The sequence below is a fragment of the Anopheles nili genome, chromosome 3 (genome assembly GCF_943737925.1).
Source record: "Anopheles nili chromosome 3, idAnoNiliSN_F5_01, whole genome shotgun sequence".
Lineage (NCBI taxonomy): Eukaryota > Metazoa > Arthropoda > Insecta > Diptera > Culicidae > Anopheles > Anopheles nili.
In genome coordinates this window covers 29891565-29918489 of record NC_071292.1, presented here as the reverse complement: position 1 = coordinate 29918489, position 26925 = coordinate 29891565, and the positions used below count along the sequence as shown (strand labels likewise).

The 26925-nt window shown below is 45.3% G+C and overlaps 1 protein-coding gene across 1 annotated transcript in view; it reads right to left on the bottom strand.

Annotated features, from left to right (window-relative positions):
* Positions 1-10825: 10825 nt before the first annotated feature.
* Positions 10826-26925, bottom strand: part of LOC128724043 (protein madd-4) — a 148293-nt gene continuing 132193 nt past the window's right edge. The window contains exons 7-18 of the mRNA XM_053817808.1: positions 25888-26017; positions 25516-25714; positions 21579-22042; positions 18071-18286; positions 17484-17945; positions 16831-17412; positions 16242-16338; positions 15746-15874; positions 12197-12493; positions 11309-11641; positions 11037-11187; positions 10826-10944 (exon numbers count right to left, since the gene is read on the bottom strand). Of these exons, the coding sequence (XP_053673783.1) occupies positions 10826-10944; positions 11037-11187; positions 11309-11641; positions 12197-12493; positions 15746-15874; positions 16242-16338; positions 16831-17412; positions 17484-17945; positions 18071-18286; positions 21579-22042; positions 25516-25714; positions 25888-26017 (3179 nt within the window). The remainder of the gene's footprint in view (positions 10945-11036; positions 11188-11308; positions 11642-12196; positions 12494-15745; positions 15875-16241; positions 16339-16830; positions 17413-17483; positions 17946-18070; positions 18287-21578; positions 22043-25515; positions 25715-25887; positions 26018-26925) is intronic.

The following is a 26925-nucleotide window of genomic DNA, read 5'->3' as shown; positions in this document are numbered from 1 at the left end:
TGAAAATGGTAATCTTTTACAATTACACCAAATGTCACGGTGCATGAAATTAAAATTTTACAGAATAAGTAATTGAAATATGCAGCAAATATAACATCCAACACACGTGTATAATTAGATTTTCTACATTTTTTCATTGTTTCTACAAGTGATTAATTTTCATATTTTTAGTTAATTATATTTTTACAGATTTCCTATTTTAAAACTCTCAAATGTATAAATTGAAGAAAATAGTAAATCTTTTCTCTTTTAATAATGATATTTTCTAAGATTTTTTGTTCGTACTCAACACTGTTTCAGATTTCTTGAGTTGAGTGTCGATATTGTGCGATTTGGAAAATTCACATAAATGTTGCAATTTCAAAACGTTATCATAACAATCATTCCTATTGGATCATTCACTAAGTTTTTTTTTAACTTTCGATACAAATCGATTTTTGCTGTCTTGAAACATATATGTGGTTGATTTAATTTTTGAAGTAAAAGTTTATTTTAATTTTTTCATACATTGCACGAATTTGCAATCACGTGGTTTAAGCAGTTTATTCAGCAAATGCCAAACGTAGAAGTTTTTCAATAAATGTTTTGACTAGAATAAATGCACAAAATATGTCCAGAATGTAACGGTAGAAAATTGTTTCACATATTCGTCGGCTTTGTTGTACTATACATTATATTAACCCCTACATTGTCGCACCCATTAACACGTTCAAATCATCTCAGCTCACGCTGTTGGACGAACGGCGTCCCAAAGTTATATAATGGCCGATGTTTCGTTGTACAATATGCGCCCTGTGCGGGTGCTAACTGAAGGACATTGAACAGGACGAAATGCCATCGCGTCCAATTGCTCCGAAACAGCAGCGCGGTGTCCTTTCTGTAACGATGGACCTTCTTGGCTGGTGCAGTTTGGGGCATAAAATTCAATACCCGACCCGACCGGCCGTTACTTTACCCCAGCATCCATTATTCAAATGAAAGTAATCCTGCAAACATACGCCCCCGTCGTTGACCTGCTTTTCCCAGCATTCTGTAGCGAAGGCTCGGTTAGTACATGCTTTCACTATTTCGATTATTGGCACTGATAAGGGTCGTGTATCGGATGGGGTCGATGACAACTCTTTCAGTGCTCGGTCGCCTTATCGCTCGCTGTTGGAGAGGGGCGCACGACTTCCGGTGAGGACGATTTTCCTCGTCGCCTTTGCTGTGGAAAAGGGCGAAACCTTTGTCGTCAGGAAACGCCTCACGCATTGTTGATTGTGTCCTAGTTTTAGGGAGCACTTTCCTTAGCCGTTTCGTGGTGCTGTGAATTGGCACGAATTATCCAATGCCTTTTGTGTCCCCTCAATCCCCTCTATGGTGACCGGTTTTGACCCCTTAATCTAAGAAGAACGTTTTTGAGAAGATTCGACAGTTCGACGGATAAGAAAAGTTTGCGAAAAGTTGAAATAAAGGCAGAACAGATTTTCTCCAGCATCAAATGGCTTTCATCAATTGGCAATTTAGGTAGCATTTTTATCGATGAATAAAATAAGGTTAGCTATATGAAGAAGCAAAGAAATTCGAAGATATCCCAGTTTTGGTAAAGTATATTAATCAAAATAATTGAGAACATGATAAGGACACATTTCTACATATTTTGTTATGAAATTTCCATTGTAAAGAAAATTTCCATAGTATGTATTTAATTAGACTTTTCGTGGTCATGAGGATATACTATTTGCAGAAATAATGTACCCTAAATTTACATTAACTCCAGCACAGCTGCTTATCACATACAGATCGAAATGAGGCCATTAAATAAATGTATTACTAATGTACTACTTACACCAGCTGGAGGGCGTCCTGCCGAAGATGGCTCCCTCATCCGGATTCCACAAGAACAGCTGGAAGTTCTCCGTCGTCGTCCGGTTGTTCGGTGTCCGGTAGTACTGCTGGAACTGGTCGAATGGTTCTTCTACCGGTTTCGGCATGATGCTGCTTGGCGCAATACAGGTGCTGGCTTCACGATAGGACGGCTTCAGCCAAAGCAATTCTACCACTCACGTGTGTTGTGTAGGTCGCCTGTGTGTTTCATCGTAATCAAACGATACAATTGACGGTTAAGCTTGGAGGGACAGATTTTTGGTAATACTCGCACGAAGCGTAGATATAGAAAATCAATTTAGCTAGGGGTGTATGTTTGGAATTTTGTGAGCCTATTTATTGGCAACGTTCTGATTCTTGTAAAGAGAGACAGAAGACACACTTGTATCCACTAGCAAATGGGGAGCTTTCTTTTGAAAGTTTTAAATAGGAGGCTGTCTTGAAGATGAGAACAAAACAAAAGCAAATCCGGATCGAAAACCACGCTTGGGGCAAGTCTGTTCTATTACACACGGTCTCATTGGAGATGATGTCATGGTGCCTTTTACATAGCGCCATTTGGGCTTACTGCAGGGTGGTGCCGACTATAACCGAGGCGCGTCTGGCCGTCTCGGCGTTCGCAGGATCAAGTTAACCAAGCAAATCGACACACACACACGATGCCGCAAGGACTCGGTGCCACGCTGGGAATGCAAATCACTGTCGCCTAAGGGTGAATGTACGGAAACGAACCTACGGAGGCGCACTCAAGCAAAGGAAATTACTTGAATAATTCGTGGCGTATGAATGTCACGATCTGTGGCTGCAGATGTGAGCTTCGAAAAGCACCAAAATTACAAGCATAAATTGGTTTCGATTGGTAGAGGAGCCTAGAGGCAGCTTTTCATTGAGTCAATTCGGAAAACTATTGAAATTTATCTGACAAGCTCAAACAGTCCTTTTAAAACGTGGTTCACTTGGTGCACAACTGTTAGCAAAAAGATCGTAATAAACGATCCAAATGATAGAGAGCACAAGAGCAATGGAGCACTAAATCAGGTTTCATTTGGGTACGGTGATACAGCACAGAGTTATAATACAGCTATCCATAGTTAAACTGAATTTATCTGGTCTATAAAATTATGATTCACTGTAGCATCACTGAACCGTTTGTTTGTTCCAAAGATATACATTTATAATCACGTTTTCTGACTTTTTGGAGATTTCTAGATCTCTACTGCACCATTTTGTTCACCTTAAGTGTAGTTTCGTAGTTAATACATAAAAATCACTAAGGACATGCTTCACTTATCTCACACTAAGGATATAACCAATATAAAACCGTAAAAAAGGAACCAAAAAAACAGGAACCAAAAAACCCACCGATCGGCCAACGAGCGCGGAAGAGCCTACGTAGCGAAGGAAACCAAACCCAAGACGTTGCAGGTTGCGCGGACGATCAAGAACCGACTGAAGACGCGATCCTGGTCGCGATCGTATCGGAAGTGCCCTGTGCGCGATCCGACCCGTACGGAGGTGACCCAGGACTGAGCCTGCACCGTGGAAGGGCTGAAGGGATCGCGCTCCAGCGGATTCAGTGCAATCTTCTAATTTAGGAAATGTGCCGTACGATGATGAGCTTAAACGAGCGGTAATTTATTACGCGGTCGCCTTCCCGGCCTCGGGCCAACAGCATGTGGTACATGCGGGAGGACTCGCAGGTTGTCCCGGACCCCGTTGGTCATGCTTATGCAGGCGAAAACCTTGGAAACGGGGCCAGAGGTGGCGTGCGAGATTAGAGTTTTTCGCGGATCACCGGAACGTGATAACATCATCGCGCGTACACGCCGGGGACCGTCGCACGGTGATGATCGATGCGCTGGAAAGAATCGACACCGTTGTGCGGTGGTTTTTTTCAAAGGTTCTCGAGCACAGCAACTACGGCCAACGTGTGTTGGATGCTGAAGGGTTTTTCATGCGACAGAGCACCGATGTGCCGAGTGTGTGCATTTGTTGCTCGATGAAATAATGCAACAGTAAAACATGAAATTACTTTCGAACTTGACATACTTGTCACAAAATGCACTCACACCTAGCATCATCGTCGATTCAGTGCGGGTGTAATCATTTATGCTGATAATACTGATCTGGCTGACTGCGATCTCGTTTTTTTTTTCATTCATGGTTTGGCATTAGATGTGCCGTTTTATGTATTGCATAATATATCCTATGGGTCAGCTAACGTGAGCAACGTGATTGTTGAGTATATTCTGTACGTTTACTAAAGAAAATAGATTCTGAAAGTAGACAGTTAAATTACTTTTCTGGGCTCAATTTCTAAATGGTAGTATATAGAGGTAAAATGATCAAATATAGCTTTTGCTGGAAGAAAAAAATAAGAATACATAACATATATAAACATCTTAAAGTTACAATAAAACGTATATACTTGCACAAATAATGACAAAATCCTGAGCAGAAAAATGAGTTATGCTTCTGAATAAAAACTAAATGTTGCAGCTAATAATCCAACATCCTGGTGTCTCGGTAAGCCTCGCATCATTTTTGCAATTCACCAGCCACATCCGTCCTTCCTTGTTGTCAAGCCCCACTCCGGTGCTGGAGGCCATTCAAAGATGGCCATCCCCGAAGCAGCTCGGTTCGACACGGTGCCAGTGATTGTGGCTGGTCCGGTTGGGATTCCGAATTTCACGTGAAGGCCATCACCGAGTGGTCGGTCCGGCTGGCGAATGCCTCGGCGTGCATTAGATAAGCTAGACCGCTCGCTCGAGTTCTAGGCGGTGGACATAAATTTTCCACCCCAAACCGTAATTCACACTTAAATAGACGTGGTACGACTCGCTCCCCGGGGGACGGCTGGCTGGCTGTGAGTGTGGTCACTTGTACGATTGTGTGCTTTCCAACGAGACGACGAATCCACCGGACGATGACGATCATGGCAGAGCGATGATGGCCCGTCTGCGATACCCGATCGTCTTAAGTGAAATGTCTTTTCTTTTAATCTCGCTAATCTCGAGCACTTGGCCAGATCGCCCGTTGCCGGGAATGGTCTTCCGACGCTTGGTTTTGAGCATGTGTGCGAGTATGACCGCCTCGTTTGGTTGGTTGCTGGAAGACGCTTGGCTTGAAACAGGATGTGCTCATATATTGACAATGAGTTTATGCATGTACATACATTTGGTTGGTCAATAGGTGATTTCCGCTCCGCCCACTGCCCGCTACTGTGCGTCCCAGTCTAGTACGGTAGAGCATCCGGGCCACGCGGTAGCTATGTTAGCACGAGGCTTGGATTGAATGAAATCCGATCAATGGATCGAATGTGTTCATCGCAAGCTGGTCGATCTGTAATCTAATTTGAGTGTAATGGACCTAGCGCGTGGTGCGTGTTGCAAATACTATTTTCATTCAACATCCAGCTGCAGGCTGTTGTTTCGTGTTGATTCAATGCTCGATCCCAAATGTTCATTCATGTATTGAAAGAAATATAAACGGTAAAAATGTATTTGCAATATTTTTACTTTTAGTAAATTTATTGCATTTTAACATTATTCGTTTTCAGCCATTTGTAATCATCATTTATCATCATAATCATAACAATTTGCAAAAAATGAGATAAATGCTCTTTTGTCGTGTTTAGAAAAATAGAATACATAAACGCTAAAGCTCAGTAGCTAAATAAAAACGTAAAATATGTTTGTTTCATATATAGTCTATACTATAGTAGCTATCTACACTAATTAGAGGCTCAATTAAATTCCCTTACAGAGAGTGATGTTATACATGGAAGTTGTATTAAAATAGTTAATAGATGACGCTAACAAAAAACCGTATAACAGGTTTTTTTCGTAGAAAAGATATAACAAAGCAGATGTTTCATTTTCATCCGCTTATTTTTCCTGTGGTCAACTGTTTTGCTTCATGTCCTCGATTAATTTTGTAATACTACTCTTGTTTTTAAGTCACATAATAAAATTATAAAAATGTAGCTTAAATCAACATACTATCAAACCATTCAAACTGTTCTACTGTAACATCTGTAATACAATGTGAAATATTTCATGTAATATTTCAAATTGTAATGAGATTGATCGAGAATAACGAATCTGAGAGAAATATGGTACTGCGCATTTATATTGTTAATTTTACATGCCTTTTACATGTAATCATGTTTTTGATTTATTTATTAAACTTATCTCACTCAATCTTAATTTGTCAGACGACAGCAAATTAAAAAATTGTCTCCAGTGTCATCAACTCTCGTTTAGTGTACATAACAAATGATTAGACATTAGGCGGGAGATTTGGTTTCATTTTAAATAAAAAATACTTTATTTTCCCCTTGTTCCTTGTTTCCGTGGTTCTAAGTGTGTTTGTGTGTTGGTTGAGAGTGTGTGGCCGCACATATCCTTATCTGCTCGCGGCTATTAATGCGCATCGATAACGTACCAACCAGCTTAACCCGGTCAAGATACACTCGGACCGCTTTGACCCGGTCTTATTTTTAACTAATAACCTTCCTATATATGATTTTTAAATTGTATAATAGATAATATTAATGATAATCATATTACAGTGAAATGTATAATTATCATAAATATAGTCATTTTGTTGTTTTTTTTTCTTCTGTTTGTTCGTTTCTAGTGAGTGAATGCTGGCTGCTAGCGCGTTTGTTTTCGACGTTTGCCATATTTGGAACATGTTCGTTCCTTCGTTAAGGACTTGAGGGCTAAATAAGCGTACAACTCACGTTGAAGATTCCATTGTTTGAATTTGTTCGTATTCCTCACTCCTTTTCTTTGCCTCTACGTGTGTTCGCGTTTTTTTTTTGCGACTAACATCGCTTAACATTGTTATAGACTTAGCAAGTGTTGGGAATCTCAGTCAAATAGAAAACCAGCGTCGAAAAATTAATGAACCATGATAAAGCTTTTGCGAATGTAATCGCCTTGGGATGGGTAGATTGCACGTAAGGGTAGCAGTAATTTTTGGTTTGTGTTCTTTTGATTGAGCTGGAACCGTTGGTTCTTTAGCTCGGTTAGGTAAATCTGGATTCGCAAATGATCGTAAACTACGTCCGTGGGATGGAAAATGGACTTTAGCTATCGTCTGCATCTCTCTGCAATAGTTCTCGTCTCGTTTGCGATCGTTTGGATTTTTTTTCGCCATTTCTCGCCTGATGGATGTGTGCGCGAATCTCAGGGAAATTTCCGCACAATCTCACTTACGCACATACGCACACAGCTCAGCTGTTTTGAAAGCTGTGCTAAATTATCACATTGTCACATAAATGCACTCCTGCTCGCACAACATTCATTCCATTGCACCGGGGTGCGCTTCGTATCCCTGCCTAGATCAACCTCTTTCTCTGCCTAAGATTTCGCTACAAAGTTACATTCTACAAGGAGCTCTAACACGAACAAACGTGATGGAAACAAACACTATGTGAGGAGCGGGATTTCCTACCAGCTAGCGAGCATTTTCCTTGGCCGAGTCAGGTGTGATGACGTGAAGCAAAAGGCGAAACTAATTTTTTAGAAAATCAAAACGAATCGTAGACCGGAAACCGAGATCACCCGTGTCATACGGGAGCTACTGTAGCTCTCTTTTCGTTCTTCTCACAGTCCCACGTGAAAGCAGTGTCCCCTAGTGGCCGTTTAATTTTCTAGATTTTACTTTTTTTTGGTTTTCATTATTCTCTCCGCAATGTACAGGAATCACGCGAGATTAAGCCCCTGCATATTATCGTTATCAATAACACCATTGGTTTTCTTTTGTATTACTTTAACTATTTGCTCCGTTCGGTTGCATGTGTAAGTTTTATTCTGCTTTTCTTTATATTCATATATGTATATAATTGTTTACTCGATTAGTCATTGCTGCTGGCGGCAAGAGAATAAATGTTGCATCGAAAACCGCTGCCAACCGGACTGCTGGAAATGAATTTATTCGAGCTCGAAGTATGGATTGTTTGCTGTACTGGTTTACACATTCGTTTGCTTTTATTTCATCTGTATAACTTGCTTAGTGTACTCAACTCTCTTGTTTTGTATTTGGTTCCTTTCGTCCTTTAGGCATTGCAAAATGAGTGGCTTTGTCCTTTCCCTTTCATTCTCGTTTCATGTGTGTTTTATTTATTGTTTTTTTTGTTGTTGTATGTATGGTTACTGATTTTTGTTAGCAACGCAAACAAACGATTCCGCAACGCGTCGAGTGTTCGTTTATCATCATCATCATCATCGATTATATTATTATTATTTCTTTTATTTCTCTAACTAAGTTAATAGATCTTAGGTTTAAATAAACGCTCCTCGCGTCTGTCTCTTCTAGACTGGTTAACCAGCGAGTTTAGTCGATATTCACCGTTTTAATTAGATCAGGAGGCGCAAGATTATTACGAACGGAAACGATCGATTTAGTGCAAGGTGTAGTTTTTAATATTTTGCATGTGTTTTAAACAACGGAAAGTTATCATTTACACCTGCGACGCGAATATTAAAAAAAAAAACCTTTAAGTACTGCATCATAACTACGAAGGTTACCGATTCAGAGCAGAAAGATGTGAAATTGACGAGGAAAACTCAACTGTTTTTGCAAGCGCTGTGGTGGGTGAAAATAGTGCTCCGTTCCTTCCAGACAAACCAGCTAGAAATTAACTAACAATTCATATCAAAACAAAGTTCCAAGCTCATACCTGCTACTATCAGCGCTCTGTGATTTTGGATTAGGCAAATTGTCATGGTTCCTCATTCTTATGTACACTTACTATACGTTTCAGTCGTTGATTTTACTTCAAATAAGAACACCGTCGTTCCTGTTCGGTTAGGATTCGTTAGGTTGTTTTTTTCTCGTTAGGGAGTGTAAATAGAACAAAGAGTAATCGCCACTTCGTTTCACATTCTTTATTGCTCTTTCCGATGTAGCTCACTTCAATTTGGAAGGACAGTTTGTATTTGATTTGCTTTTTGCTTTTTCTCTCTCTCTCTCTCGTTCTCTCTCTGTTTCTCTCTTTATTTTCTTCGAAGATACATTGGTTAGTCGAATAATTGAAGAGCTTCTGATCGCTTCCGCTTCCTTCGTCATGGAAAAAATGGTTCACCCGCTAAATACGTACGGCTGGGGGGGCATAGTTATTCATTTGCTTATGTATTTACGTTTGTTAGCTCCTTCAAAGAAGATCCTCTAAACTTGTGTCTCCATGTGTCGAGCACGAAACCAAAATGCTGCACGATTGTTTTCTTTTGTCGTTAGTTTGAAGATTATGAATACTTATGAACGATAGGAAATGGAAGGGGGAGAGTAAATAGTTTAATTGGAAAGCGTTTTGAAACGAAAGTAGATTTATTCTTAGTGTTTTGAGTGTTTTGTGTGTGTGTGTGTTCGTTGGCTAGGGTGTGTTCGTGGCGAGTTCGAGCGTTTCCGTTTTCTACACACCATGCAGCCCAAATTGTAAAGTCTTTTAATGCTGTTCCCGCTTGTTCTTTTTTTTTCTCTATCCAAGTGTGTGTATGTTTCTTTTACTTATTCATTCATCCATTAACGTAGGGCATAGGTCGAAAAAGGAGAATAGTATGAGAAAGATCTGAGTGGTAGATTTATGAGGAATGGAAACATACGACGATGAAGAATGCAAACGCAAACAAAAAGCTTCTCCCTTACTGCATGTGAATTCTTGGGAAACAATATATTTATTAATAGCCGCTTATGCGTGACTGCGTGGATGTAGTTTTTGTTGGATTGGCATTCTCGGAACCATGCTCGAAACGGGAATGAATTCCGTCGAATTTGCTCTCTTCCGTGGGGAAATGAGCTTTGTGGAGCACTCGAGATCAGCCTCAAGTTGGGTGTTCTGAGCGTAAATTGCTAGAACAGAACACCATATCGGCTCCATACTGCGGCTAGAAAGTAAATTTCTCACCGCAAAACGGTTCTGTCCAAAACAGCAAACGAAAAAAGTATGATTTGGGGTAGCCTCTCTGCCATCTCGCCATGATAACAAACTTGTGTAACAGTTGCAGCTGCTCCTATCCTGCGCTATCAAAAAGCATTGAACCTTTATCGAAGCGTTTCAACAGGGCATACACTGTGCCGCGGTCTCTCATCACCGTTTATTAACTACACTAACAACTGTCTCTTAGAGTCGTTCTTGTTTTTCTGTTAAATTACTATTTTCACCACTCCTTTCGATTAGCACCTAACCCTAGCTTCGCTTATGGAATCGTTCCTAGTTTTGCTTCATTATAATTATATGTATATATATAGGGTTTTCTATTTTCTTACTTATGTACATATACAATCCAACGGTTCTTCGAAGTTAACAAACAGACGCCTTCAACACGGGCCGGTACGCGCTGCATTCCAGTGGTCATAAATAGTTAAACATGCGCTCGCTGCCGTCTCGCTTTACGGCTGGCTGTGATGAAGCACAACGGGGCGTTTCGCGTGATCGCTTAGCGGGGTGTGTCCTCGAATAAGTCTTCCATCCGTCAATCCAGCATATCTATCCGACCATTCCACTAGCACCGGACAGGACGCAGCCAAATTGGTAGCGTGAGCCACCATGCGTCTCCATTGCTCGGCTGTTCTTGATGATAAACGAAACGGATCGCCATCCGACAGGATTAGCTGGTATTTCGTTCCCTTCACTCTGCAGCCACCTTTCATAGCCAATCGTACGGTAATTGACCATCTTAAATAAGTCTTCGGTAGTCCGTGCCAGTAGCCGCTACGTATCATACACGGGATTCGTTGATTTGTTTTCGGTTGCCTTCCATCTGCGGGGCCATCGGGCCGACAGGGCGGCTCTCGCTACAGGTTCGCCAGAAGAAAGAGGAAGAAATCGCGATCGGTGAGAGCGCGACAAGCACCTGTAGAGCTCGATCCGCATGGCGCTGCTTGCTGAGCAACCGTCGAAAAGCATCCCGACGGTGCAGTTCTGCGGATGCAGCCTAGTTTGCGCTACTTAGTTGTAAATGTTAAACCTACAAGTCTTGCAACACTGTTGCTGGTAACGGTGCAGTCTACAAAGGCCCATGCTTTTTACATTTTTACAGTACCTCGACAAGTCTTTACATTCCGACACTGCAAAGGTGAGAGAAAAGAGAAGCGAAGATTTCGATCGGAAACATGGATTTTCGAATGGGAGATTAATGTTGGGTTCGCTTTGCACTTACAGTTCGAAATGCATGGTGGTCCTTTACAAACTTTCATAACCGCTGGTCGCGGAAGCTCGCGGCACGCACTTCCGGCCGCTTTCTTTGTCCCGTACCAAACGCACTGCAGTATCCTGTACTTGATGCCTTGACCTTCGCAGGCCGCATTGCACTGCCGAGCCGGAAAGAGAGAGAGAGAGAGAGAGCCAGAATTAACATCCATAAGCTAAGAAACCAGACCGCACTGCTACCATTAGCCCCCGAAAGGTACGAAATGAAGGGCAGAAACTTACGTCCGACCACGGTTCGACGCGCCAAACGCCCTTACACAGCTCGTTGTAGCATTCCTGCTTGGTGACGGGTTTTTCCTGGTCCTCGCACACCTTCTCGTCACTCCGATCGCCATCATACTGGCAGAAGACGTCGCGTCGCTGGAGCGCAGTGTGCCACGAGAAGCACTTGGACTGCTGGCACCCGGTCCAGTCGGTCGTGACCCAACGCGGGCAGTCAATGTTGCCGCATTTGTCGACTGTTTCCGGTATCGGCAGACCAGCGTCCTCGCAGAAGCTGTTGTCGACCGTGCGGCTTGCATTACTCATCCGCAGCATGCAGTGGGCGGAACGGAGCTATAGCGGACGAATAGAGAAACACACGGGTTGAATGCATCGTGTATCGGATCTCTTTAGCGGGTGCTCGAAATGATCCCGAGAATTAGTTATTACATTCATGTGGAATAATTTAGAAACCAGGCTGATATGTTACTTCAAAAGATTTCGTAGAAAACAAGGTAGCGAAATGCATACAGAGACGATGCTTGACGAATTTAAATTCATGGTGCATACGTAGAATGAAAATTCAACATAAGTTAAAGTAAATAAACTCATTTAATTAAGAGAAGCACCAATCACCGGTGGGAAGGAGTTCGTAGAACATACTTGCTCTGTCGAAATCAATTCCTCGTAGTATCACTCAAATGTACGTGACGTGAGCAAGCTGTTTATTTTACTGCAGTATTTAATATCCTTTGCAAGAATTGAACAAACTTTGAAGAAGGTATTCAGAGTGTAAGGTTGAAATGAAAAATTACTACCCATTATCAGCCATGTAACGGAAATTCAAGCTAATTTCAAGCAAGGAGCTTGACCAGCTCCTTCCAGCATAGATCCTTGACCAGTTCGTACCTTATAGCCACCTCCATTAGCACCACAAGTCTGCGAACACTCGGACCACGGTGTAGTCATCCACTCAAACTCGTAACCCTCGGTCGCCTGACCGTCATGACTCATCGGTTCATCCACGGAGTCGCTGGTGTGGCGCGATTTTAACAGCTGGTACACGTTCAGCGGTCGAGGTGGTTCCTCTTCCGGATCTCCACGACCGATCGACCCATCGTACGGGTCATACCCACGCTCGTCAAGGTACTGCTGATGGTGGGCGTAGTGCTTCCCGCCGCCAAATGTCTGAAACGGCCAAAGAAGCTGTCGTAGAGAGCGGCGGAAAGAGATGAAACCGAGAATTAGTACGCGCAGAAAGGAAAAGCATTAAGGTGAGGCAAAGGTGACGGTCTGCTAGAATGGGAAAAACAGAGTGAGTGAGTGAGTGAGAATGAGAGTCCGGCGGTGTATGATTAGTGAAGGGGGCTTGTGTGAATTCATTTACACCGGTAAGGATCTATCCACGAAACGAACAAAAAGAAAACCGTACTGTGCTTTGGTGAGGCTATACAAGACGAGAGTTTGCATTTTTACACGCCCACACACGCAGTGCAGCAGAATGGGCTTAGAAGTGAGTGCGATGTTGCGGTGAGGTGGATGTGCATGAGCTTTACTTTTAACACAATCATGTCTTTGCCAACACGTCGCCGGTGGATGAAAGATGAAGATGAAAGAAGGTGAGTACATGAGTACATTCGTGATGTAGAAAATTACCTATTTGTGTCCATGTGTGTATGCAGTAAGGTAGGCCGGGGTAGGAAACGGTGGATGGTGGGTTGGTTGGGCGGGGTAGGTGGAAAAAGAAGAGGGGAAAAAAAATTCAAAGTATAATATCGGGTTTGTGCTTTGCTATTTGAGAGAATTCATCAAACACACAACGCTACTCAAAACGGGCCACTACGCGATGAAGTGACGGTGTGCGAAATCCAACATCCAAGCAGCCTACGACAGAAAGCGAACAGACGAGCATGGCGTACGTGATGAGCTGAAATGCTGCTGCATGCGCACACAAACTACGGGACAGCTACATACACTACTAGCGGCACTGGCACCGGGTGGTGCAAGTTTGGTTTGGTGAAAATAAAAAGGCTTCCCCACAGCAATTATGGCATAATTCAAATAATAAAAAACTCTGTTCCCTCCGTTCAGCAACCGGAAGCTGGAAAGGCGATTTTCGTGGGGGGGGGGGGGGAAAAACACACACACTCACATTCATGTGCATACGTACAAAAAAGGCGCAAACCATCGGCCGGGTTCTCACTCGATACCCGCAGCAAAATGAAACGATAATTAATTAAAGTAATTAGTGTTTCCTCTTGGGGTTTTTAATTTTTTCTACCCCTTGGGTCTACCGCCGGATGCAGCGACATGGAATGTGTGGTGTGTTTTCTCTGAAGGGCTATGGAACCGGTTTGGGAGTTTTTCCCAAAACCTGTTGTTCCAATCCGTTGGTATGTGGTGGGGAGGTTTTTTTGTTTGTTAAATAAAAGGTCCCCTTTTAGCTCGCTCAAGCACTCGAATCGGGCAACAACATGCGTTTGTGGTGGCGGATCGCGAAAGGACGGTGAAAAAAATTGGGTAAATTTTCCAATTCTACCGGCACGGCGTACGGATGGCGAGTGACCGCGAGGATAAAATTGGAAAAATGCTCTCAGGTCAGCGTGTGCGGTTTGCTGCTCCGACAGCTGTTTCGCGATCAAAAAACAATTACGCGCTGGGACTCCTGCGCTCGGAGAGCTTATTTTATGCGCTCATGAAACATGGATACATTCGCAATCGAGTCGGCTAGCGTGTGTTTGTGAGTTGTAAACGGCTGAGTACGGTTGCCCAGCGTATCGGTTTAAAATCAGTACGCCACGGAGATCAGTACGGCACCAAAGCGGAAGGATAAAAGTCGTTTTAGTAATCCCAGCGGATTGTTTAAATTGCTCGGTTTGATTTGCCATCCATCGTGGCCGAGTTCAGCTTATCGGGTCTGATGAACGCTACCATTAGCTCCAAATGGGGGAACCGACCAAACGAGCGATTAGTGAGGCTGTGTCCCTTCGGTGGGCCGCTTGAACCGATGGTTATGCTTTCAGGACACGAGCGGGTCGAGGTGAACCGTATTCTGGGATCACGCGGGATTACCGGGGATAATTATGTGCCGTAATAATTTATTTACGAATGAAAAATAGCGGATTGACACATTCCGCTCGTATGCGAATGCTTTTAATTAAACCGGCACCGCAGAACGGCACCACAAACCGGCGCACCCCAGCACCGGCGTGCCATCTGGCAAGCCGATTTCGAGCGAATTGTTTGCCATGATTACGGGTGGCGTGTGTGTGTTATTTTTAACTCGCATACATACATTTTTCAATTGTTTCTCCCCCACTCTATCGGTTTGCGTTGGCCGGCTGCAAACATTATCGTTTTGTTTGCGAGATTAAACCCGAATGTGGGGTGCTTTTGTTGATTGATAGTTGAACCTCGATTTGATTGTTTTTACGAATAAGTGCTGCTGTTCCGGAACAAAAGCTTTAATGGGAAAGCATTCTGGAACACAATACATCCCATCATCCGTACATCAAAGCCGTCACCCGGTGTGATGTGATACAGGAGAAAAATTCATAAACCAAGAAAGAAAATACCATCCCGAAGTGTTCGAGTGGTTTACCGGGAAATCGGCTCCGACCAGGTGCTGTGTAAGCAAAGTTTTCCATTGCCATTTCCCTGCTAATAAACCACTCGCACTCAGTGATGCCTGATGTTTTATTTTTTTCAGAACGAATGGCTCCGTTCAAAGTGAAAAGCTTCCTGAGGCAGGATTACTTTCCTGCCCATTTCGCCCAGCAGCGGGCAACGCTCAGAAGAGAAAATGTACAAATTATGTTGATGGAAAACGGCAAATGCGTCCCAATAGGATGCCATATCCGTATCATCATCCGCTGGAGGAGTGAACTGACTGAAGGCAAAAAAGAAACACTGCACCGATGGACAAACACCGTACTTCCGATGATCTGCTGCTGCCGCTTCTGAGGAACCAACCGGTGTAAGGATCAATACGGCCGGAATGAGGAGCAAACAAACGCTAACAATGAGCCCAATGATCATTGCATTGAGTCGGGCAAAAAAGCACCGCTCGTCGGAATGGAGATGAGGCCCGACGTTCGAACAGGGGTATGCTTTTAAGGATGCATTTCCCACCTTTCCTCAAAGGGCGTGCGTCGGAAGGAACTTGGCACTGCGCTCCATCGTAGTAATTGAAATCATAAGACAACACACTAAGAGAGGGAACAAAAAAAACGAAACAATACACACAAACAAACATGCGTCGGTGCGAGGCGTGCGGCTGATGGTGCGTGCAACACAAAGGCATGCAAACGAAAGGCCGGCAATTCGCAATGGATTGATGTTGGTGTTATTGCGCTGGGTTTTGAGTTTCCGCAAGCCGCAAAACTCCGGAAGACACAAGGCGAAAGAAAGCCGGGCAGGTCGGTCCGGCGAAAGTTTCGGTAAAACTCCTCATCTCACCTGTAGGCCGGCCAGAAGATGCTGAAAGTGGGGCATCGGCATCGCGCGGGTACCGGAGCTGGCTGCGGCCGTCGCATCGGACGGCACCGCACCACCGGAAACGGTCATTTGCGAGTGTGACCGTATGGGCTGCGGCAGGATGCGCGATAAGGATAATTGCGTCGGGTGGGATCGCGGGATTCGGGGGATTTATTTCGGGTTGGTTTTGAAAATATGTTTCAGTAGCAGTGGGTCACGGTGAGAGAAGTGGAAGAGAATCCAAATCCACGCAGAGAAAGAGAGAGAGAGAGAGAGAAAAAAGAGACAGAAAGAGAGGGGTTATTGTAGCTCGTCTAAAATGGTGGGGAGAGACTTTTCGGGGCGCGTGTTCAGGTTCATTAGGTGTAGCATTACGGAGCGCAAACGTCTTACGGCCGGGCGGGTTAGCATCCTTTATTCCTTGCGGCTGTTAGAAGATGTGAATCGGTATCAAAACCATTAGCTGGGAGACACCTACCTCGTCATCCGTTCCGTCGCCGTGCTCGGTTAGCAGCGTGTCCTGTTGCTGTCGTTGTCGATTTCTCCCTCGATTTCGATCTCGGTTTTTGCGGCCGCTGGAAGCAAATTAAATTATAAATCTGCCAGTTTTAAACACGGTTCATCTTAGAGCTTATGTCATGAGCTTAGGAAAAACTGTGCGAGATAAATAAAGGTAATTTTGCACACGATCATAAGTTTGTCGTTATTTTTAGCTCTTACGAAAAAGCGTATGGAAAAATGTTTCTTTTCATGAATGATTTATAACAAATTCTGCAAGGATCCAGCTATCTGGACCCTATTATAATAAACTATGATTTGGAGAATCTACAGTAAAACATCAACTATTGTAAGGATCGGTGACGATTTGCTAAATGTACTTAAAAATCGATTTAAAGTTTACAAAAACTACGAGAAGCAATATAGAAAACCAGACTTTGTTAGGTTCATTTGACACGACTCGACACTTGTAGTATTAGGGACTAAGAAATAACTTCATAGCATTAGTGAGAGCTCTCTGTACGGTTTACAAAGTACAGACAAAGCAAAAGTTTGCTCTCAAAACGCACCTTTTTTCGTCCTCGTTCCCATTCCCCATCGCGTACGTGTTCGCTAACAGCGCATTTGGATCCGCGCCTCGATGCCGATCGTGCTCCTCATTCGGTTGATTATCACCGCCCGGACGTGCTTTCACCGCCAGCTTAAGGTCTGCGTGGCTCAACCCAGCATGGCACGTGTAGATTCCAGCTTCCCGGAACGTCACGTCCAACACACGCAGTGCTCCCTTCTTCGACATCTTGATCTTCTTCGTCTTCAGCAGCGGTTGTTGGTCCTTCGTCCAGCGGATCTTCGTACGATTGAAGCGCTTCACTGGGCACTTGATCTTGACCTGCGTGCCATAGAAAACGGTCGCCGCACCACCGATCTTGAGCGTGATCTTGTTCTTCTTCGGGTCGTGCTGGATGAAGGTGGAGTTCGTGCCAGCGATCGGTGGCCGCTGGTCTTCGGGAGCGCATGCTTTCGCATTACATGGTTTCTTATCTGGAGGCTTGCTACTCGGACACATCGAAGCTGGTCGCTCGACTTTGTGCTCTTGTGCCATGATCTGCTTGCATTCGACACGCCGTTCCTTGAATCCACCACCGCAGGACCTGTCAAAGAACAGTCAAGGTTTTAGTTGATCTTGCGCCGACCTTAGGTGGCACTCCTTAAAGGCACTTACTTTGAACACTTGCTCCACTCGGATACCTCCCACCGGACGGGGCAATCGATGATGTTGCAGTACTGTCGATCTGGCTGCGGTTTCGTCGTACACATGCTGTTCGGGACGATCATCGTGTTCTCGCCACCACGCGTCACCTCATGGATGCACGTGACCTCGCGCGTTTGTATGCCAAAACCACACGACTTCGAGCAGGGCGTGAATTCGGAGTAGTTCCAGCGCGGTGGACACGGAATATCGTTGCAGGTGCGAATACGCGCTTCCGGTTTCGTCTCCGGTGAGCACAGGAACGGTGACACGATCTTGCCCGTATCATCTCGCACGCAGTTAATGATCAGCTCCTCGACACCACCCAAACACGACGCACTGCAGCTGGTGTAGCCTTCTTCGCGCCACGAGTACGTCTTTCCTGGGACGGCCGCATGCACCTTAATGCTTTCTAGACTCTGCCGACTCCCATCCCTGCAGAAAAGAGCACATCGTTGTGTGAGCACGTGGTGTAACGACCTAAAGGGGTCTTGAAAAGGTGAAAACTCAAAACTGAAAAACCGAAAAAAAAAGGAAGTAGCTGTAATGATGGGCAGTACTTGAGATAGGGCTCCTCGAAATTGTGCGAGTACGAGCACGGTTCCATGACGCAACGTTCCACCTCGTCCAGCGGTTTGTAGGCGTGGCAGAGTGAATCGTTCAGCACCGCGACGCGTTTGGAAAATTCGAGAAAAATCTTGCACCGGAACGGCTTCCGGCGGATGCCCTCGCCGCACGTCACGCTGCACGGTGACCATTCGGTGTCCTGAATGAAGCTGCAGGATCGCGCGCGCGTTTCGAAAAGGCATGAAGAACGAGAGAGAGAGAGGGAGAGTGAGTGCGAGAGAGAAGGAAAAAGAAAGAGAGAGAGAGAGAGCGTGAAAGAGACAGAAAAAGTGAATGTGAATGAGAAGGTTACGGTCAAGTGACAGGTATGGACAGAAGTGTTTAGAAACGAAAGCGATACAAAGTGCAAAGGACATGGTAGTAGTATTGTAAAAAAAAAAACGTTTAAAAATAGTATTTGATGCAATACTCATAGTTATTTGTAATGGAAAGGGTGCAATGTAACATGCAGCGTCTGTGGTAGTTTTATTTTTAAGTGGAACGAAAAACATGTTAATTAACCGACTATGCTCTGAAAGAAGCATGAAATGGGAGGAAATTTGCATAATTTAATACATCGAGTCGGTTCATGGGAAGTTGACGGTACTGTTACAAACAGAAAAAAAAATACATGCCGTGATGCGTTAGGATGCCATGTGTCCACCAGTTAGCGGAGTAACCTATACCGTCATTATCATTAACGTGCTATTATCGTTCATTAGCATGAAGCCTTCGAGCGAAACCACTCATGAATAACGTATGGAAACGATATAGAACAAACAACACCACGATCGCGGGAGTTATGAATACGGAATATTTTGTAAACAACGCGTCGAGGTTTGTTTCTCCCATCCAGCTCATTACAGTTTTTTGGTCATAAAATCCGTGTCCTGTCCGTTGTCCTGATGCGAGCAAACACCACACCAGCACTGGTATGTGTTTGGAATTTCCTGGAACAATAATTGCTCCACGCGCGTCGAAGCATCCGAATTTCGACATGCGTGCCTCATACCACTTGATGGAATGTGCGCGACTCAAAAGTGCCTCAGGAAGCAGCACAAAAAAAAGAAACGTCCGTGCGATGATGGTATGGTTTTGTTGTCGATGTTCGGGAGAACTCAAAAGAGTTCCGTTCCTCGAGCATGTTCGCATGTTTGCTAGCAGCATAAAATCAAATAATTCGCCCGGCACCAAACACCGAAAGCGCACCAAGCTCCCCAAAGCCATCAGGAGCCGGCATTATTGTGCAAAACGCCATGATTGATGTCGGAAGCCCTGTGCAATTGCAACGCCACTGTGGACTCCAAACCCCGTTTCACCTCCATCTGGTGGGTGAAACAAAAGCATCAATCAGTGATGCAAGAGTCCAGGACACCCGTGGCCATCCACCCCCGAAGGTGCTTTTATTGCAAGGCATGGCAACAAGCGAAGGCGCAATGAAAGACGAAATTCACCCCGGGAAAAAGCGAATCCGCGTGCCGGGAAAGAATGTCTTTGACGAGCGGAGCTTAACAGGATTCGTGTGCAATTCCTGGATTTTTGAGAACGGATTGCGGACCGGGCGTGAAAGGATTCGACAGAATGAAAGCGAAACAAAAAAGCACAGCGTGGTATGAAAGGCCAGCAGAAAACACGAGAACGACGCAGCTCAGGTCGAGTCATGCTACGGGTGCTTCTGATGCTGCTGGTGTTGCTACCACCACTCGAAGCCATCCATTTTTCATCCTCCAGTTTGATCGTTTCATGCACGACCTTTTTTTTCTTGCTATTGCTCCTGCTGCTTCTTCTGCTGCTGCTGTTGTTGCTCAATTCAATTGCGCCGTTGCGGGCAATCGGAATGGCTTGATTCCGTTCGAAGGCGGCACACAACGACTTCTTTCCGCCTGTCTCCGGGGGTCAGATCGATCGGTCGAACACAACCGACCGTGTTTCCAAATGATGCTGCTGCGCGTGATGGTGACGATGATGATGTGGATGATGAGGCATAAGGTTTGTGAAGAGCCATCGGACCAACATTTGTGACTGTGGGAACCGTGTGTGCTGTTCACCTTTCCCGAGCATCGTTATCGTGTGCCGTGCGAGCAAATTGGCTTCCGATGAAAACACCCACCCACATGCAACTCATCCGATGCAACGGTGGAAGCGAAGAAAACAGATCCTTCGATTGAGACTGAGTGGTCTCAATTTGACGGAATAGTGCTCTGTCGTTCGAAACCTGCTATACTTAGCACTTATCAGCAGGCGCGTGTAAGGGATGGCGGTTACGGTGCATGATTTGCGAGATGCATTTGACGGGAGGTTGGATTGATTTTCCCAGGAAAACGATCGGACAAATAACTACAAACTGGCGGGTGAGTGAGTTGGGGTTGAGAAAACGTTCCCGTTTGTGGCTATTCATGTTCGGCTAATAAGGCGAAAGTGCTCGAAAGTCATCGACCGCTTAGCAGCGAGGGATCTTGATTTGTCCGCTCACATCAAAATGCACCTTGATGTTGGTTGTTGTAATCACTTCGTAACAGACGGCATTTCGTGCATGTCAGTACGTGATGGGACTGCCAATTATCCGCATTGCCTCTTACGGTTGTAGCGAAATACGAAGCGATTTATATTTTTCGATTGATCGAATAATGGATTAAATTATGATAAGTTTAACAAACAGAGACTCGGTGTGATTTGAAACACTCCACTCATGCTGTGGTGTATGTTTTGATAGATTTAAAGTAAATTTCATCGTCGTAATTCATAAGCCGTTGTTTTCTGTACATGAGAGCATCTCAAATAAACAAAACTAGTAATTAAATGATAATGAATTGAACAAAAAGAAACTCGGTGTAGTTTTAAACTCTCGACTCATGTATGTTTTTAAGAAAGAAAAAAAAGCTTTGCTGGGTGATGGAGGCGCCTGGTGTTTGATAGATTTCGAGTAAATTTTTTCGTCGTAAATGATAAGTCGCTTTTAAGCTGGACATGAGAGCATCTCAAATGAACAAAATTAGTGATTAAATGACAATGCATTGAACAAAAAGTGGTGTTTGTTTTAAAGAAAAATTATTGTGCTGGGTGATGGAGGCGCCTGGTGTTTTACTGGTTTCAAGGAACTTTTTTCGTTGTAAATGATAAGCCGCTATTACACCGTACATGAGCGCGTTCTCAAACAGAGATCGTGATTAAATGACAATGAATCGAACAAAAAAAAAGCTCTGTGCGAGTTTAAATGCTGTGGTGTATGTGCTTGACAAAAAAAAAAGATTATGCTGCGTGATGGAGGCGCCTGGTGGTGCCTAACTGATTGCAAGTATATGTTATCGTAGTAAATGGTAAATAGGTGCACCATCATGCAGTTGTTTAGAGCAAATAGAATATAAATGGCTTCACGCGAAACCATAAACCCCGCGTGTGGCAAAGCCATTGGCGGTGGCCTCGTATTTGCGTGCACATGCTCAACATGACCGTGATACTTACGTGGCTTCACTTGGCACCCGCTGGGAAACGATTTTCTCCGCCTTAGGCAGCCGATCCTGGCGCAGTGGTTGCGCGTAGTACGGCTGATCGTTGTACGTCATCAGCGTCGGATCGCGGTCGTGGTGCATCGCGGCTTTCTCCTTCATCATGGCGGCGATGCTGGCTCGTTCGTTTTCACCATCACCACCACCCAGCGTCATCGCAGCATCGTAATCGGAGGCAGATGAAGGTGGTACGGCAATAATGCCTGCGTTCGACGAGACCGGCACCGTCGTTCCTCCAGTTGAGCCAGTCGTTGCGCTGGCCAACGATGATACTGAGCCCGCGTTACAGATGATTCCGGTGGTACAGGGTTGGCCAGTGACGGGTTTTGCTCCCGGTTCACACTGCGCACTGTAATGACCATTCGTGTCCATGCACTCGACGCTGCGCACCTGAATACCACCGCCACAGGACACCGAGCACTGGGGATGGAAGGAAACGACCGGCGGAGAAGCCTTTTCGTTAGCGGTTTGTTGGAGCTGAGGGTTTAATTTCCTCTCGATTGAGCTAATTAGCATGGTTGTGGCTGCCACCAGCGGGTGGCGTTTGTATGCTCGAGACCTAAATCGAGCAATCGGGATCAATGAAACGACGGCCTCCGGAAAGCCGACCGTGGGTATCTTTGCATTTGCTTGCGAGAACCCCCCATAAATTGTGTCACTCTCGTAACTTATTGGCGACAGTAAAAGTCAACGCCACGCCGAGAAACCCAGCAGCCCCACTTGCGAAGGAACTCGTGAAGAAGCGCGATTGAGAAAAGCCCACACGTCGAGCGGCACGCAGCGGCCAACGACACGCTTGCCTAATAAATCAATAAATTTTCACCAAATGCCGAGTGCTGGGTAACTTTCGATTTGGTCGCCCCGTTTTTTTTTTTGATTTTGGCCCCATTTTGGGGCCACTTTTCCTGGCAGGAAGTCGCTACCCCCGTGCGAGCAGGGCGCCGTTAAGCGATGGGGCCATCGGGTAAATAAAAAGAGAAACCCACATAACATAAAAGAATAAAATGTCCAAACAAACAGTCGCACACTCGACCCGTTAGAAGGGGAATTTTTGAGCAAACCTCTACGGACGATCACACGAAGGCGGTGCTTTTTTTTTTGTTTTAGCGCTACGCGTGATGAGCCTAACGGTCCTGCTTAGCTACACGTTGGGCTGGGCATCATAAATTTACAGTCGGCAAATTTAAATAGAGCCATAAAACCGGCCGTTTTACGACTGTTGTTACCATAAGCACCCACTCGATCATATTCGGCACTGGCGGCCCGTGGCCATTGGCTCGACGCGCGTCGGAGCAAAATCCTGGCTCCCCTTTAGCGGGGTGTGACACGAGTGTAAATGATTTGCGGTCGAAGGGTGGCTTTTGTGAGGCACCGAATGAGTACACCACCAAACGGCCATTGTGCAGGAGTACATATCGCTGGGGTGTTGCTTGCCAACGGGCGCCGGGCTGGTCAAACGAGGGTTTTCCACCGGACGGAAATCGGAAGCATATTGCCGGGCGCTGGGATGGTGCCGCACGGGGAATGATTTGTGTAGTTCATCGTTGTTTTCCGAGCTAATGTGTTGCAAATAACGCCGAGGGGGGATATTGTTGATCGAGGTTTGTAATATCAACATAACTGTGCGCGTTCGCAAAAGGGGTTTTGTTGCGCCGTGAAAACCCATACGCCCGAAGAGTCAACGTTTTGTTGTCGACCGGGGTTTTGAAAGGTAACAATAGTAATCAAATGGAGTTTGGCGGGCGTTGTTGTTTCATTACGCAGCTACGTTTGCTGCGGGGCATTTAAAGTAGAGCAGTTTAAACAACTCTAGTGTGAAGGGTTGCCACTTTAAATATCATGTGAAATGGTATCCCATTATTAGAAACTCTTGGAACTTTATTTTGAACGTTAGTGTTGATCGTATGCATAAATGGTCAATCGTTGCTTGGCATAAATAATCGGATTGATTAAATCAGCATCTGACACTACCTCGACGGTCTGTATGTCTATTAATATATTCCAAAATAACTGCTGGAAGTTCATAGCGAGGGATTGTGCTAACAGTTCGATCAAAATGGCACAAAATTCCCAGAAACATTACGTTCCGTGCTTCAACACGACGTGCGATTTTCTTGCGACCTCGTAACCAAACGAACATGCCGCATGGTGCCGTTCTCAGCTTCATTCCACAACCCAGAAAGGGCCCAGTACCACACGGTGCTAGAGTTTCGTCGTTTACAAAACCCGCCTAGCAGCTGCTAGAAAGCGGTGGTACGGATACGGTTTCACATTCTGTTGAGTTTCCAGCAGGTGGTGAACGTCGTTGCGTTGTAGCCAACCCCGAAGCATTGAAGCACCCTTCTGGGACGATGCGAACACCCGGGTTCGGCGAAAACACATGCAATCGTCCCGTACGTCACACGGATCCCCGGTTTTTAGGGGGCACTGTTTACATGCGGTCGTTCAATGCTCGAGTTCGATGAATTCGACTTTTGGTGGAGGCGCATTTTGTTCGCTCGCAATGAGTTATGGGAAAACTTTCAGCGTGAAAAACTAAAAACCCATCGCGATCGCGCGTTTCAGTTACGAATGTAACGGTACGCGCAGGTTTTACGCGACATGGCGAAGAAGCTTTAAGGGTTGGAACGGCAATACCCGGCTAATTGCAGCCTACTTGAATGGGTTGTCCCGGTTATTGATGGGTTCGTCCTTGCGCATGGACATTAAACATGCCATTATGGGCCGGCTGCATATCATCATCATAAAGCGATCTGGGGCGCGGAATTTCGGGGCAACTTCGAAGGGGAAGGAACGCAGCCGCAGCCCTCGGTCGAGCCAAATTCTCGCCCATAAAACAACCACCGCCAGTAAAACAATTTCACTGGTGCTGGCGCGCGCTATCGCGAGTGATAAATTCGGCTCCCGGTGCCGGGGATGAATGCAATTCGAGGAAACGGTGGTTTCCATTGCATTCGGTGCTTTCGGCGCACGGAGACGGATTGCTGGAAACGGTCCGGATCGGGGATGCGCGATTTATGGCTAATTAGTCGACGAGGATGGCGCCGTTTATGGAGCCGTCCCGTCAATGCAACGCGCTCGGACTGCATCCGTTACAGCGAACGAGCTCGCAGCAATAGTGTGTATTGCTGGCGGAGCCATCCATTACGGGTGGCAATTGCAAGGCGTCGTTTTGGCCGAGCCTTGGCGTGGAATTTGCCATTCAGTGCGAACGATGACACTCGATTTTTTTTTATTTGCGCCCGTTCTTATGCGTTTCCGGGGTGCCTTCGGCGCTTGGCACCATAACTCATGCGCAATGGCGGAGGCTTTTAAAATGATAAATTTTCTCATTACAGCAGTATTGTTTTCACGATCGACGATTGAGCGGCAAATTGTACTGCGAGAGATGGAAAATTGCGGCGTGCGAAGTTAAACAAACGACGTTTGTTGATTTATGCTTCGGCAGTAAGGAAGCTCGAAAAGGGAATTTTAAATCGTTGCTTTCGTTTAAATTAGCCAACTTCAATAGCATGTGACGTGTGGGTATTAATGATATAAAAGCGTTTGCTATCATGATCGTGAGCTGTGCTTTACTGTAAATAAGCTTTCTAGACTTTCATTTCATGATTCTCCTTTCCATGCGCTTGTTTGTTTATATGTTTTTGTTTAATTTAATTTTTTAAATGTCACAAAAACTGTTATACGATCATGCCAAGTTCTTCCTTGTGAGGGCTTTCTTTGGGCTTTTCTTTGATCCTTTTCCCGTAGTTCTAAGTAGAATTGAGCTTGAAATTGTTGTGTGTTTGGCCCAAAGCTAACAAACTGTCTAAGCTAACACTTTTTATAATAAAATTGAATCATAAGCTCTCAATGCCCAATCATAGCAATGGCGATTTTAAGAGCTCACTTACCCCACTCCATTCGCCGACGATCCATTTCGGGCACTCCTGGACGTTGCAGGGTTCCTGGTTTTTCGGTCGCACCCCTCGACAAGCCTCGTCCGGGACCTTGTTCTTGGCGCCATTGCTCTCCTCCGCGCACGCCACCACTCGTTCGCGGATACCACCACCGCAGGGCTTCGAACAGGACCGCCAGTCATCCATCACCCATCTGTTTCGGGGAAGTGAAAATTAATAAATGCACCCTCACCCTAAAATTGGCAATTCCCGAGACTCGAGACGAGACGCCTCATCAGCCGTCATAGCGTGGTTTCAGATGAAAAGGATTTAAATCGAATTTTTGTCGAACAGGGAATATTTCCACCGAAATTAGTTGATACTTACTTCGGAGGACAGAGATGGGTGTTGCACTGAACGACGGTAGGTTCGGGTCGGGAGGAGGCATTGCAGAGGGACTCCTCCACGTCCACCCCGGTCACTCGATTCCGGCAGGTCGGCATGGCCATCTTGTAACCTGTGTCGAGAAAATGGAAAAGCAACATGAAACAATCATCAGGGAAAAGCTGAGTAAAAAGGTCACCCCCGGAGCCGAAGATCGATATTAATGTAATTAGATTATTTGCTCGGTCCGTTTCATCTCTCTCTCTTTCTCGCTCACACTCTCTTTTTTTCTCCCTCGTTCTCTCATTCGATCGTTCACGTTCCACGGGAGATTGCTTCACCGTGGGTGGTGGATTTTTTCCGCTCGATCTCGCTAAATCCTGGCAGGCGCCATTTATTTTGCCATTCGTTTGCTGCGAGCGCCTCTTCAAAGGTGCACGCCCACCACGCTGAGTCGAAGGGCGGCGGCGACGCGAAGGGATAATATTTTGGTTTTAATTTCCGCTCGCGCCCTTTGATCCTTTGCGTTCGCCAGTTCGGAATGATTGAATTTCCCCATCGTAAACATCGGCGCGTTATTTTTACCCTAATACCATAAGCCGCATCGTGGAATTTTCTCCCGAGTTGCTGCCGCAGTCGACGTTTGCGGGTTTGGTTTTTTTTGCTCCTCGTGAGTGGTTGCCGGAAAAACTGAAAGTGTTCCCATGCGGGAGGGAAAAGCCAGGAAAAGCGCGGGTGTGTTTCAGGGGAAGAAAAAATTACATCAATCGAACGTATCATTATTTTACTTGACAACGTAATCTCGATATCGCTCGCAGTAGGCGGTGCTTGCGTTTGTCGTCCTTACGCGCCGTGTTCGTTTGATTGAAGGCTCTATAGTGCGGGTTTATGTCGGCCCAGTTGACGTGGTAGGAACGAACAGCTTCAGAGGGTTGTCTCGAGGATGTTACGACAGAAAAGCAGTACTTTTACCGTGAAGTGGCACCGTGATTTGAATCGAAGATTGCGTTCATTTTCGAACTCGAATATTCGTTTATCGAG